The following is a 16,058-nucleotide window of genomic DNA, read 5'->3' as shown; positions in this document are numbered from 1 at the left end:
GAAACTTCTAACCCCATCAAAAGTGATTTAGAATGTGACTCGTCGATTTTTTACCAATAATTTGTAAATCATTTTTGATGGACTCAAAAGTTTCAGATTGAGCTGATTTTTTTGTGAGGATGTTCTTCTCATCATAGAGACCATCCTCACAAAAAAACAGCTCAATCCAAAATGTCTAACCCATATTTTGAAAAATCATTGTTTTTACATATGTTCCATGATTTACCCCCATATATACATGGGGACAGAGCATGGGACATATGTAAAAATAATGTAATAATAATAAATTTTCAAAATATGGGTTAGAGGTTTTTGATTGAGATGATTTTTTGTGAGGATGATTTCTATGATAAGAAGATCATCCTAAAAAAAAAGCAGTCCAATCTGAAACTTCAAACCCCATCACAAGTGATATAGAATGTGGACCGTCGATTTTTACCAATAATTTGTAAATTACTTTTGATAGACTTACAAGTTTCAAATTGAACTGATTTTTTGTGAGGATGATCTTCTCATCATAGAGACCATCCTCACAAAAAATCAGCTCAATCCCAAACCTCTAACCCATATTTTGAAAAGCCATTGTTTTTACATGTCCCATGATCCACCCCCTATATATATATATATATATATATATATATATATATATATGGGAGCTGTTCGGAGGCCCTAAAGAGATTCAAGCCCTTTGCCAAGTTTTTAGGGACGTTGGATTTTAGCAAATCCAACGGTCTCGAATCATGAATAAATTTTAGATAGTTAAAGATTAGGCCCTCTTCACTTTTCTTTTTCTTTAAGATATCCCTCTCTTAACTCTCTCTCTCTCTCTCTCTTAAGTTACAGCAAAAGAGATCAGGGCTTCGAACAAAATTGTCGTCTTCACCACCCTGTTCACTGTCCTTGTCAACATTTTCGAATGATATTGTCGTCATTTATACCCTCCCTATCTCGAACAAAACCCTCATCTTCTTCACTCTCTCTTACTTGAATGAAACCCGATCGACATTGGACCTTTGTCTCTCTCTCGCAAGCATCTCCTTCGCTCATATTCTTTGCGCGAAGCTCCAAAGAAACCTTTTCTTAACTCTCTCTCTCTCTCAAGTTATGGCAAAATAGACCAGGGTTTCGAACGAAATCATCATCTTCTCCACATTCCTTATCTTGAACAAAACCCTCATCTTCTTCACCCTCTCTCAATTGAACGAATAAAAATGGGTGTGGAATCCAAAGAAGAGAGAGAGGATGGGGGTGGTTGAGTTGTGCATGCATGCACAAGGCAAGGATTTAGTCCATGTCTTACCACTTTTGTCTTCATTTAATGTCCCAATGTGGTGAGATCTTACCATGTGATAGCTCCAAAATTAATGGTGTAGATGCATTCTCTTTGTATTGATAAAAGTGGTTTACTCGAGGAAGATCTAAGGGTTTTTTGTAACTTTTGAAGGAAAATGGATTCAACATCTAAAAGAGGTCCTTAAGTAGGTTTGGATGAACCATCTAACACTATGGGCTCTTTCCAATTAGATGGTGGCAAAGGATTAAAAGACCTCCATAAGCCCATTTAAAGAAACTTTAAGATATGGACCCTTATCTCCCTCTTAAAATCTTACAATCCATAGATAAACCTTAATATCACTCCAAACAATCACCTACACTCTCAAATTAGGCTCCATCATGCTCATAGTCTCTAATTAGGAAACTTGTATTTCTCCTCCTAATACAATTTCATTAGATTTTATAAAGTACTGAATTAAATGAATTTTATAAGCATAACAAATAAAGGCAATCTGTAAGTGAATGGCTAAGAAAAAAATCAAGGGGTTTTTAGTAAAGTTGAAGATAAGGGCATTTATGTCATTTTACACTAGTATCAAAGATAAAACCTTGGTCAAGGGGTTTGAAAACACGAGTATCTCACCAAAACGTGGATGGACCGATGGGGATGTCTTAAATAGCAACAAGTGTGCAGAAAAGCATCGATTTTTCTCAAGTATATAAAGTCTTATCTCAAGAAAAAGTTTTTATCTATTAATTTTCGTTGAAACGTTGTCAACTTTTGCTGTCAGATTCTGCTGTAGGACGTAGTTGTAAAAAACAACTGTAAAAAGTTGGAACACTGAAAAGTTTGTTTGATAGAGTCTTGTAAAAGTGTTGTGCTATTTACCAGAATTTGATAATTATTGTTTGATACAGCAGCCAGATTCTATTGTATTGTGGTAAAATAATCAAAATACCCTTAATGTTGATAATGCATCTAGAATGCACTAAAATAATCAAAATACCTTAATAAATATTGTAGATGCGTGATTTTCGATTACGATGACCACTTTTACTAATGTTTGAAGTCGCCACTATTCATATTGTAAATGGGTGTGAATGGTTACCCAGAATATACATTTTTCAAAATAGTATAATTTTTGGCATATAGTGACTCTCAATGGATAAGATATCAATCTAACCTTAAGAACGGGGTAAACGGTTCGATTGGAGAAAATGGAAGGTGTTAGACATTCTTTTTTCCCCATCAAATGGTAGTAACCTCAACTCAACTCGATCACTTTTTAAAGCAAACATAAATGAAATAAAAGTGCCACGTGTCGTCATTTGTACCCTAAGTAGGGACTCAATATTGGCTTAGACTATTGGGAACATCTCATCGAAGGAGATGACCCACATAGAAGTTTAGCCTTCACATGACATACTTTTTAAAAGTGTTGGCTAATGGGTAGGGGTCCATTCTCATTGATTGAGAAGGATCCGAATTCCAATTGCCTCAAAATAATTTAGGGATTAAAATCGATTTTGTTTTAAAAGGGATTACAACCCCTATACTTTCAATCGAATCGAAGTCCGATCTACCGAAGATAGGGGAGGGAGAGCATTATATATTAAGTCATTCTAAAATAAAAAATTAAAGAGAGGAAATAGATAGTAGAAAAGGGATATGGAGAGGGTAGAGAGAGAGAAGGGGGGTATTAATCCTTTGACTCACCTTGAAGCTTCAAATGATTCTTCTTTCTTCTTTTATGTCTTCTTGAGTCCTTAGTATGATATAAGAGTATATATATATATTTTTAAGATTAATTGTGAGAGTAGAAAAATGAAAATAGAAATTAATTGAGAGATGATTTTTTTTTGAATAAAACTTGATAGGTATTTGATTTGGGAGATGAAGGGGGTATTTATACGTGTTGGGAGGATACCTCAGGTATATAATGGGGTGAAGTGTTGAGAGAGTAGAGAATGACATAAGTTTTGAAGGTGAGAGTATGAAATTTAAAGTGAAAAGAAGGGTAATTATGTAATGAAGGTAAATGGGTAGTATTTGGATATAAATGATTTAGATCTTACCAAACCCATTTGGGTAAAGTATTTGATGAGGTAAGATGAGTGATGTGTGATGAAGAGAATGTGAGGTGTAAGGAGTTAGGTGTTTGATTTGATTGAAGAGGTGAGGTTTTTATATTAGGAGAATGAATTGTATAAGGAGTTAGGTGTTTGGATTTTTTTGAAGGTTAAGGAGATGATGACATGTGTTAAAATGATATGGGGGATGAGGTGATTAGATGAATTGATTGGTGAGAGTATATGTTTGATTGAAAAGGGGGGTGAGAATGGTTTTGTAAGAAATGATGAGGGGAGATGTGGGTTGTAATGTGAGTAGGTTGATTGTGTTAGAGAAGGGTGAGGTGGGTAGGTTGGGGAAGGGTATGGGTTGAAGTGATTTTTGGAGAGAAGTGATGTAGGTAGATGGATTGTTAAAGAAAGGTGATGAGGGTAAGTAGTTGGATGAGGGAGGTGAGATGGGGTAATGACATGTGTTTCTTTTGATGATCAAAAGGTGATTGGTTGATGTGGATAGTGGTTTATGGGTTAAGGTAATGGGTTGGATGTAAATTGGATTATGGATTTGGATTTTGGAGTATTGGGCTTGGGTTTTAAGAAGGGTTTTCGATAGTGGATATGTTTTAGGTTTTTAGGTGATGTGGGATTAAATTTAGGTTAGGGGGTTAAGGTGAGAAATGCATTTTGTGAATGTTGAGGGTTCGTGAGCTTTTAGGTGGGCTTAGGATAATTTGATTTGGGAGTGGAACGGTGAAGGTTGTGGAGAGTGATGGGTATACCAAGTCTCATTTTGCATTTATTTATCTTTTCAGGGATTTTGGGGATCATCGAATTGATCAAAGTGCCACGTGTTGGCAAATTAGGCTTTTTAGGCCCGTTTACGACTTTTATTGAAAATCGGGTATTTTTGGTTTCGGGAGTGGAGCGGTGAAGGTGGGGGTATGCCAATTCTTTTTGGTGGATCCATTAGACCCTTAGGGGGTCTTAAGAACCTCGGTTCGATCAAAACATCGCTTTTAAATGATTTGGGCCTTTGGGGCCTATTGACATATCTTGTTAAAAAATCAGTATTTTTGAGCCCTTTTGAGTAAGGGCCCGTTCAAATTGGGGTGTCTACAAATATATAATTACACTAAAACACATTTTCATACACTTACTTTTATATTATCTCAAGCATTTTCTAGTTTATAATCCATTAAACAAAATCTCTTCAAAAAAATAGTTTTAGTTTTCACGTTTGCCTAATACATGGTTCTGTCTGATGGGTACCCATAATCGATTTATTTTGTCATTTACTTTTTTACATTATACATAATTGAAGGTTTTTCTATGTTTTAAAATTAACACATATTATATAAAGTTCTTCAAATTTCATATAAACTAAATATTGGATCTTAAAATAAGTCATTTCTTCTTAAATTTATTACTTGTAAAAGAGATGAATTTTAATTTTTGAAAATAAAATTCATTAAATCATATATTTCGATGAATAAATTATTATTAAGTTGATAATTTACAAATAATATGTTAATTTTTAGAAAAAAAATATTTTTTTTATAATGATTTTAAAATAAATTTTCCCATTTTATTCTTGAGAATTGGAGCCGACTGATTCCACTTATTTTAAAATCGATATTGAAAAAATATAGAGGTTATGATTCTAATTTTGATAGGAACCAAACTGGAATCTTCCCATTAACACCTTTAAATTACACGTAGGTTCGTGTGATTGGTGGATACGAGATTACGTAAAATCCCGAATTGATTTTTCTGTAAACAAAAATCTTCTAAAAATAATAAGGTAAAACACATTTTTCTGCCAAAATTGAAAACAATTATAATGCCATGTGTCCAAATATGAAGGTTGAAATGAATGTGAGTCATCACCTTCCCATGTCTTGGTCAACAAGTGTAAAAAAAATAAATAAATAAAGGAAATAAGCAAGTCTCGCTCATACTCATCATCATTTATAAACTATAACCATTGAAATTAACCTTATTATAGTTGCTTCAAAAATCAGAAGAAGAAACAACTCATGATCCAAGTCAACAAATTGATCTTGAAATTGTAGCTGTCGAAACCATGGATCCATCATTGATGAAGCCTGTTCAGGAATTTTCCATCAATGGTGGAGAACCACCATCGAGATATATCCATAAAGATGGTGAAGAGGGATCCATTGATGTTTCTGCATCAACACCATATTTGATTCCCATCATTGATCTGCATCTCTTATCATCTCCATCGTCATCCATAGAAGAGAAAGAAGAAGAGATGGAGAAGCTCACATCTGCCCTTGTTTCATGGGATTTATTTCAGGTCAATCTACTATTTTCTAACTTTATTATTTTTTCAAGATTATTTTGATCTTTTCACTTGAACTGTTGTTACTATTTTGCTTCTCCCATAAACGTAAAATTGAAAAGCATCTATTAGCCGTTTTTTCAAATAGCGTAAAAAAAGTGTTGAAAAGCAATAATTAACTGCTTTATCAAACATCTTAATGGTTTTAAAAAGCGTTTTCTAAACGCAAATGCAGCAGAAGCCACGTTCTTAAGTGTTATCAAACACCCACGAAGTTTCCAAGGGGTGGAGCTTGTAAAGGCAATTGCCTCATAGAACTTTGAGACAATCCTGTATTTTCAACTAAATTAGCCCCCCACTCCCTCATCTCCTTTCTTATTTGCTCCCACCCCATCACTTCTCTCCAACTCCTCCCTGCCCCTTATAGTTTTTGAAGATGACATTGTCTCTTGATTGGGTCTTATCTTAGTGACTAATTTAAAAGATAACTTTTTCTCCAATTTCCAACTAAAAATCTTTGAATTTCTCTTCAAAACTATTAGTATTCAAAATTTTCAATTGTACCTTTGCCCCCACTACAATATAATCCAGCTCCACCCTAGAAGCTTCCTATTTAGCTTAGGGCACTTTGGGCGTTAATTTTTACGTATAAATTTGTTCTCGAGAAAAACTTTTCTTTCTATTAATTTTCGTTGAAAATTCCAATGTGGAAAAACTCTTGAAACGAAGCTTCCTACTTAGCGTAGCTTAGGGGCTTATCCGCGTTAATTTTTATGTATAAATTTTTTCTGAACCTCAAAGACTCACTCATCGACGCAGCAGATATTTCTCTTCTCTATTTCTGTGTTTTTTTCTTTAAAGTTTTTACCAAAATGGAGAGATCGATTTTCCAGACAGGAAACCGACTGGAAATGGACGAAACTGATTTCGTCAATCTGCCAGAAGGATTAATTTCTAGCGTTCTCTCTCTCACGTCTCCTCGAGATACGTGCAGATCTTCTACAATCTCTTCGATGTTCCGATTGGCCGCTGAATCTGATATCGTTTGGGAGAGATTTCTTCCTCGTGATTACCAACAAATTCTCTCCAGATCGGTATCTCCAGTACCATTTTCGTCAAAGAAAGAGCTCTACTTCCGTCTTTGCGATTCCATTCTGATCGATGGGGGTACTAAGGTATATATATATTTACGTTAAACAATAATATTTTTACCAAAACGGTATGGTTCTTTGTCGAAATTATTGGACAAATCAAGTTTTGGGAATATTTATCAAAAGGGTTATGGATTTATTTATTTTTACCAAAATGGGTATCTGTAAACAGAATTCGCCTTTCTTTCAGAATCATAAGAATTTAATTTGGTAGCCTTAATTTCAATTACCTGAATCCTAAATAGGGTAATGGCTTTTTCATAATTTTGGTAAAAATAAATAAACATCGTAACAGACAGAAAATTTCCAGCATCTTAGTACATCTCCAATGAAGATGTTATCACATGTTAGCCACTTTTTAACAAGTGGATTAATTCAACAAGTTCAAGAACTCCAATGTACACACTAGTCGTGTACACATGTTAGCCACTTTTTTCTAACACTTAATTTTTATTTTTATTTTTTTTATTTTAAATTAATAAACTAGTCATTATTTTCAAAACCAAAAACATTAGCAAGCTGATGTGGCTAGCCAAACCGCTAACAATAGTTAACACATCTATTAGCATTTGACACACTTAACATATATGTTAATGTCTTTGTTTGAGTAAATTGGGCTGGCTAGACTTTGACGTCTGACCATAGTATACACTTTAACATGTTCACTGTAGATGCTCTTACCTAAATTTGCTTATTTCTAGGTTTTGACTAAATATAAATAGAAGTGGATTCAATCGCCAATCAGGATTTCTCAAAGAGTTGTGATATTCTAACTCTAAAATTTTCACTCGATTTGTACTGGGTTGAGGTGGCACGTGCATAGAACCATATATCCTTTTCTTTGGGATACACAAGGAGAAAGATCTTCGGTTCTGTGCACTTGCCACGTCGACCGAGTACAAACCGAGTGGAATTTTTTGAGTCTGATTATCATTAGTCTTTGATAAAAGTCAAATTTTATTATTTACAAACCACTTGGGTGCTGGCAGGGGGGTTGCGAGGATTTTGCCCATGTAGGGTAATTAAGAAGATAATTTTTTTTTGTGTGAGGACAACTGAGAAGAGAATATTTTTTTTGTGGGGGCAATATCTGTCACAATAGCTAATAAACTGATTGACTTTGAAAATTATTGCGGGGGCAAGTGCCCCCAATGTAAATCCGCCTGTGGGTGGTGGAGTAGTGGTTCATCATCTTGGGTTGCTCCCCAAAGACGTGAGATCGAGATCATTACATCGGACATGCCAATTTCTCATGATTGGGTGTATGAAAGGATTGGTCCTACTTCTAAAAAGAGGTTGGGAGGTATCCTAGGTCATCAAAATAAAATAAGATAAAATTATTCCTACATTGCCTCAGGGTGTTAGAAAAAATCGTCACCACAAACATTAGAAGAATACTCTTATTTTAATGGGCAAAATTTCAAATTGGTAGAGAAAATTATGAAAATTATAAAAATTGTAGACTTCATTCTAACATTGAAACTGATAAATAATCATTTTCAAAATTAAAATATTTCATGTAAACAAGGGAAATTTTTTACTGTTTTTATGAATTGAATTTTTAAAACCGTTTAACTAAAATCAAAGTGAAAAATTATTATTGTTTTATAAGACAATAAATTTCTCCCACTTAAATGTTTTAATTCCGAAAACGATTATTTACAGTTTTCGAAATTAAAATGAATAATCAATTGTTTTGCGATTTTTTCAATTTTAAAGGCATGTTTTGATAAGTCATCCAATTTTAATTGTTTGGTTATGGGGTTTTGCATTATGATAAGGAAATATGTTATGATTGCTTGAGCCTGATGGTACTTGTTAGTAATGAGAGTTGTTCATCATTTAACATAGTGCTTGCCAATATTATGTAAAACCCTAATTATGTTTTTGTTGGATATATACTTTTCATTATTCGGTGAAAGGACATAATCTATAATAGAGAGGTTTCTCTTCATTGTGAAATTGGTGTAGATCCATGGACGTACCTCAATCATGAGATAACCACTTAAAATTTATATGTTTCTATGTTTTTGCATGTGTGATTGTTTTTTTTTTTTCTTCTGTTTTCCATTGGTTCTGTTTTTCTTAATATATTGTTAATATGTTCAATGGCAGAGCTTTTCACTCGATAAAGCCACAGGAAGATATGTTATATGTTGTGTGCAAGAGATCTTAACATTACATGGGGAAATGATGATAGGTATTGGAGGTGGATAGGTTTACTTGGATCAAGGTTAGTCACGCATCTTCATTTTTTTTCTTTTTAAAATTCTAAAACTACTACTAAGTTGTGGCTGTGAAAATCAACATCAAACTATTATTTATGAATTAGATGTTTTGAGGAAAATACAAAATTAATTTGGCATGTAAGAAGACAAAATTACTGTGCCATATGCATTTTAAAGTAATCTTTCACTCAGCGGATATATTCACCCTTAAAGTTCAAACAACTTTTGGTAAATCTTTTTTTTTTTTTTTTTTTTGGGGAGAGTAATCGGGGGTTGAGGCAGACCCCCTGACCAGAATATATAGAAAAGAGAAAAAAGAGTTACAATCTCACATAAGGGGTCTCAGAGGCATCCTCCCTTACAATGGACTTCAACTTAGAAGGAAGTTTAGAAGCGAAAATGATTCTAGTGTCTTGAGTAGTTAACAATGAAGCAAGTTTGCCCGCAAACCTGTTTGTTTCTTTGAAGGTGAATTTGAAGTGAATGTTACCATATGTAGAGCATAGGGCCTAGATTTTGTTTGCTGAGAGCTTGACTCTCCATGGGCAATGAATTTCCTTATTAAGGATTTGAATAGCTAGCAGTGAGTCGGCTTCTACCATGAGTGGCTGCGGGTCTAATGACTTAGCTAATCGAATACCCTCCAAGATTGCTTTGAGTTCGTGCCAGATGACTGATTTCCCTATGGAACATTCCGCAATAACACTCACCACCTCCCCTTTAGCATTATGAATAATAACCCCTTGCTCACCAACGTCCCTTCTAAAAGAGCCGTTAGAATTCAGCTTCAAGTGGCCAACCTCGAGAGTCACCCATTTACAAACTATGGGGGAAGAAGTATTAAGCTTCATTGAGATACCCCAATTATCCAAGAAGTCTCTATTATGCTACACATCTAAATCCAAAAGCCCTTGGCTGTCAAACCTAGCTTTGATGTCACTTTCAATGGCTTTAAGCAGCAGAATGGGATTTGAGAAGGCATTTTGGAAGATTCTTCTACATTTTTCTCTCCAAATATGGTATAGATAAGCACAAAAGATAGATTTCTTGATGGCATCAACAGACGATCGTCCTCTGAATTTGTCGCACACCCATTGAAGTTTTGAGTTCCAATCTCCAACTGATATTCTATAATTCATTTATGGAGAATTCTGCCCCAGAGCTCTTTGGCAAACCCATATCCCATGAAGAAGTGGTCATCATTTTCCTTTGCCACTCTACAAAAGTGGCAAATTAATTGGTTTATGATACCTCTTTGCATAAGCCTACTCTAGGTTTTAATGCCTCCACTTATAGCCTGCCAAGCTATGAAGCTATGGCTTTGGATACCTTGGTTGTTCCACACAATTTGTGCCCATTGTTTATTTGTCCCTCGATGAACAAGGCATTGATATGCTGATTTGATTGAAAATTCGCCTTTGGTGGATGGAGTCCAAATCACCTTATCCGTGTCCTCTATGTCGACTTCCACGGCTCTAACTTCTTCCCATATCTGATCCATAGATCTAGGAGCTGAAAGGGGAATCATCCATGAGCCATCATTCAAGAAGGAGCCCGTTCTAGGCTCTAGGTTTAGCTGTTAACTATAAAGTAATTCTCGAGGGGAAAAAATTCCTCAATATGCCTTGAGGGTGCCAAGGGTCCTACTAGAGAAGAGTGGAGGAGCCATCACCCATGCTACATGATATTGTTATTACAGCTTGTTCCCCAGTAGCGAGGATCTTTCTCTACACCCATGTGGAATTTGCAGAGGCGTTAAGGGTCCAAAAGTGTTTGTCCTTAATTCTATTGTACATGATCCACTCCACCCAAAGGTTATCTTTTTTAATTGCAATGTCCCAAACTTGTCTAAGTATGACTGCTTTATTCCAAGTCTCAATGTCTTTGATCCCTAGGCCACCTTCTCTTTTCAACTTGCATACCCTATCCCAACTGACAAGATGCAATTTAGATTGCACGGAGGTCAGCCCATAAGAACCTAACACATATTTGCCCAATCCTCTTAGATACCTTCTTTGGAAGAATGAAGCAGTTTGCCCAGTACACATGCATGCTTTGGTAAATCTTATTTTTCAACTTCCTTACAAATTCTTTCTTACACAAAATTATCCTTTTAAAAGGATAAGATTACCCTTATTTGGAAGTATTTGGACCTCTTATAGTACCGAAGAAATCCTTTGAGCACCCCCCCCCCCCCAACCACCAAGTAATTTCTAGGATAAATCCGTGAGGGACCCTAAGAGGGGATTCAAAGTCAAGACCTCCACTTCCCAAGGGCATGGTCTTGGCCATCTCACCATTAAAATATTATTTATTTAAGAATAATTAAATATCCTTCATTTTTAATTGGCATTAAGATTATACTACTTGTGTATTGGAAACTTGAAATCATGGTTGATTTCCCTTTTTTTTAATCACCATACTCCAAAACAACACAAAAAAGGAAGGGTAAGGTTATAATTGTGTTACTTAATTTTACTTTTTTCATAAGCCATTAAAAACATAATACGTATATATATTTTAAATATAACTACCTTTTTGATAAAATATATTCTTTACCAAATGAGGGATATTTTTTTTATGACGCCAAATAAGGGGTATCTTACATGCTAACTATTATTTAAATGAGTGTGGCACAATAATTTTGGCTTCTCTTTGTTCTGTAAATCATATTAGTTCTCAAACTACCCACATTTGCATGAAAAATCAACTTTTAAAGTGGTTTATGAGAATTGGGTATTTTAAGAGGCTGATGATCATGCCCTCAGTGAAACAGAAAATTTTGAAAAATCCCAAGTTTGAAAAGGTGAAAAATCCCTAGTTGATCAACTCATCATCTTTAATCCTCAGGTTCCCAGAGGTAGCTAGCCTCAAAATGGTCTGGTGGTTGGAGATCCATGGCGCAATTGATCCTCGAATGTTGTCTCCAAGAACAAACTACATCGCTTATCTCATCATAGGATTCGATGATAATTGGCACGGGTCACGACCAGCACAAGTGTCTGTTAATGTTGGTAGTCATGTGTCAAGCTCTGTCGCGTTTTTATGCCCTGACCGTAATCAAGTGCCACAATGGAGTGGGATTGACAATCAGGAACTTCGAATCCCGAGAGAGAGAAACGATGGGTGGATGGAAATTGAGCTGGGGGATTTCTTCAACATTAATGGAGATGATGGGGAAGTGAGAATGAGTCTGAGGGAAGTGAACAGTAATTATGTTAAACGAGGGCTTATTATTCAAGGCATAGAATTAAGGCCTAGTGAATAAGGTAACAGATTATGATCTCTTGTGAAGTTTTTCACTTGAGAAAACCTATTGTTATTATGAATGCTAGAATTAATAATAGAGTTAGAGCTGGAGTGACTTCAAGTTTGTACCTCATAGCCTACATCCTGAAATGAAAGTGTATAGGAACCATAGATGATTTTCATCGAGATATGAGTCAAAAAAGCATCTATAATTCCTAAACACATTGACATCAGGATGTGTGCGATAATAACATTTTCCCATCAATCTTGCATGACTTATTCTGATCATTGTGTGTAAGGGTACACTTATGTTTTCGAAGGAGTTCACTATGGGTCTATAATGTGACCTAATTAATGTAGATCAATCTGTTCCTACAATCATTTAGAACTTCAAAAGATGGTTGAGGTAGCTTTTTTCCAAGCAATTTCGCTAGAAGCACACGTTGTAGTAGTAGTCGACCCATCCATAACGGTATCCTGTGTCTATAACAACATACGGTGTTTACATGGCATGTATTTGTTGGACTATAAACACATCAGACTATGTGCGATTAGAAAACAGCTTCGTTAGGAGTCTGGTGTGTCACAAACTGTCACGTAGACACCGTTCCAATTCTATAGGAAATTCCAAGTATTATTCAGTCCTATAATTTCAAATTTTAGGGAAACTCTCTTTGACTGAAATTCAATAATCATTGACTTATATGGAAATGTGACTTGCATCATGTTTTGGATAGATGGACATTTTGGAATAATATCTTATTCTCAATGAAACAAGTCTAGATTTCTTGGTAGGATGGACATTTGAGGACAATACAGGACAAAAGTGAACTATTTTTTAAAACATAGATAAATTAAGCTCATAATTTGGAAGGATTCTAGCACAAAGTTTATAAAATCATAGTATAAGCTTCAATACAAATTTTAAGTCTGTCTACAAATTAACGCTGTTCTCGTCATATGCAATGCAATGCAAATATAATCCGAAAACCAATGATCATTATAAGATAGAGGATTATGTGAGATCTCGATGAAAGCATTCATGGTTCTAACACACATCCACCTCAGAAATGTACATTTTAATGTTACTTCAGCATTATCCTTCTTTGAACCATATAAATAAAAGGAATTTCTAATGGAAAATTCTAACGTCCAATGTTGTTGGGCACGTAATATCCAATGAATGATTGAGATGAGATTATAAAACTAAAAATTCTTTAGAAAAATCATATTGATTCTAGCAAAACTTGGGAAAAAAAATTCGCTTACAGAAAAGTCAATTTGGAATTTCACAAAATCCTGGATTGACCAATCACATGAGCCCTTGTGTATTGAGAGCATCCCTAATTTACCAGACTATCCTTGTTAGGCGTCATGTGATTAGTTATCCGGGATTCTGTGAAATCTCATATTAACTTTTATGTGAGTAAAAAATATCTCGGAAACTTGTATTTCTCTTCCTAGTACAACTTTCTTAGATCATATAAAAGTCGTATAATAAATAGGTTTTCATAAGTACAATTAATAAAGGCAATCTTTGAGTGAATGGCTAAGATGGTTCGATGGAGGAAAATTGGACCATCCATCAACTATGAAATAAAAATTATGTAGAAAAGAAGTGAAAAAACCCAAGCCCATATCAGCCCAGTCCAAGTTACCAACTAAGAGTAAAGGAAGGAAACGTGTAAGATTGTCTTGCGTAGTTTCGTTGAACACAAAGAAGGAATTTTGCTATTTTAGACTTCGAGATTCTCTAGTCTTTTGTCCTTCCTTTTGACCTAATCAAAATCTCTGCAACTTGTAAAAAATCTGATTTCAATTGTTGTTTGATTTGTTCTTTAGAAGCCCTAATTTGTTTCAGAAAAATTAGATACTTGTAAAGATGGAGATTATCTCCATGGCCGACTCCATTACAGTTTCCACAACACAAGGTCTAGGGTTTGCTAAATTCTTTCTCCATCGCCATTACTGTTCTTCTTCTTCCAATAATCATCTCTCTTTGATCTGCGATTCAGCTTATGAATCATCCTCCTCGATCGGAGTTCTCTCAATTACATCAGGAATTTCTCCTGTAGACGCCATTGCACCACCGATCGTTCGACCTAACTTGTACAGAATTGTTCCTCGTAGTCCGCCTCGGAACAAGAGGCGTACGAGGAAGAGATCTCTAGCTGGAGATTCCGAGGATGGAGATGAAGATGGGTTCTTCGGTAATGGAGATGACGGAACGTTTGGCAACGGCGGCGGCGGCGGCGGCGGAAGCAGTGGTGGCAAGGGATGGAATTTTGATCGATTTGGAGAATCGAATTGGGAAGAATCTTCATCGTCTTCAGCCTCGGATCCGGCTTTTGATTTCTTTTATGAGGTAATTAGCTGGATTGCTCTCTCCAATTGCATCCACTTTGCATATAAGAAGGTTGTTCGAATTGTAGCGGATGGGATCGGAGCTCCTTCTAGGCAGAAGGCACCTATGAGATTGGTAACAATGTGCTGACTTATTAGGGTTCTGTTTTGATGATTGAAATTGTTATCAAAATAGAGGAATTTATTCTTCTCTACCTTCTCATGATTCAGTGTATATATATATATATATATATATATATATATCGTGGTTACTATCACTTGTAGCGCGTTTTCTGATTTATTCGTATATGAAAACAGTGGTTTAGTTGCATAAGTCTGTAAATTTGAAATATTTCATCTATTTAGTGATGTAGATAATGTTTTCTTTGTTAAATTGGTGGTAATGTAGGTCTGAAATTATGATCCTAACTTATGTTGCGAATCTATTTGGGTGCAAGAAGATGAAGCGGTTTGTGTGAAATTTGAGATTTTATTGATTACATAGTGTAAACTATGACTCCTCACGATACATAGAATTGTAAGCTAACTATGTATGGGCCCTTTGTGAATGAGCGAATTGTTACGTAAGTTTTTCTCTAAAGCTACTTGTAGCACCCCTGGCCCACACTTGTGGGATACCGTCCGCTTTGGGCTGAAGCCTACACATGTTTAAAACACAACCTTCGTGATAGGGTCAAGTTTGCCCTTATAGTGTAGGTTCTGAACATTTACCTCGTTGATGTGGGACTAAATTCACAACTCCCACTACCACTCCATCCATCGCACAAGACGGCTCCACTTCGAACCATCGGTCTCAGCACAACCCTTTCTTGTCCTGAGTAGGTGCCCCGGCGAGATTGTGACACTACTCATTTTGATGGGGCTACCTATATCTTCTATTGGTTATCCTTATTTTATTGTGTATGTTTGAACCTTTGACTCTTTAAAGTACTTAGAGGGGATGCTAGTGAGGAATCAACGTTGGTCTTTTCTTACATCACTCTGAAGACTAGATTTTGAGCACTTGAATCAAATAGTATATTTTTGTCGAGATCCTTTTGAAAAGTGTCATTCTTCTCTACCCCCTTCAATTGAAATTTGGAGATTGATTACCTCTCCGAAGGTAATGTTTTTGTGTGGATGATGCCACTAGTGAATTAGCACTTTGAAACAGTCTTCATTAGTGGATGAAGTGGAAAGTTCAGTGAAGCATATTGCCAAGGAGAGTTAGAGTAATTTCCTCAACTTGGGCTTGTTAACATTGGTGTTTTTATCTAACATTTGGAAGTTTATGAATTAACCATTTTGGGGAAGGTGCAACTTGGCTAAGTTGGTAGAGGGTTGAGGAGAGTTGATCCTATTTCCTAGGTTTAAATCCTGTTGAACCCATCTTCACCTCTTCCTTGCCTGCATAGGAGGAAAAAAAAATTAGAATTA

At 35.5% G+C, this 16,058-nt stretch overlaps 2 protein-coding genes across 2 annotated transcripts; both read left to right on the top strand.

Moving 5' to 3' along the window:
- The first annotated feature begins 5,335 nt into the window (after positions 1–5,335).
- On the top strand, positions 5,336–14,425 carry LOC147396069 (F-box protein PP2-B11-like). The gene is given in 6 exon segments (XM_086450316.1): positions 5,336–5,665; positions 6,544–6,825; positions 8,917–8,938; positions 8,941–9,034; positions 11,880–12,298; positions 14,294–14,425. Coding segments are annotated over 5 exon segments (1,053 nt in total). The 5' UTR covers positions 5,336–5,428; the 3' UTR covers position 12,298; positions 14,294–14,425.
- LOC147396068 (glycine-rich protein) lies at positions 13,948–15,015 on the top strand. The gene has a single exon (XM_086450317.1). The coding sequence runs from the start codon at positions 14,161–14,163 to the stop codon at positions 14,770–14,772; it is 612 nt and encodes a 203-aa protein (XP_086306443.1). The 5' UTR covers positions 13,948–14,160; the 3' UTR covers positions 14,773–15,015.
- The last annotated feature ends 1,043 nt before the right edge of the window (positions 15,016–16,058 follow it).

This window comes from Akebia trifoliata, chromosome 8 (assembly GCF_017979445.1).
Source record: "Akebia trifoliata isolate Shusen 1 chromosome 8, ASM1797944v1, whole genome shotgun sequence".
In the NCBI taxonomy this organism is placed as follows: domain Eukaryota; kingdom Viridiplantae; phylum Streptophyta; class Magnoliopsida; order Ranunculales; family Lardizabalaceae; genus Akebia; species Akebia trifoliata.
The sequence above is the reverse complement of the archived record's forward strand: the minus strand, read 5'-3'. Positions and strand labels throughout refer to the sequence as shown.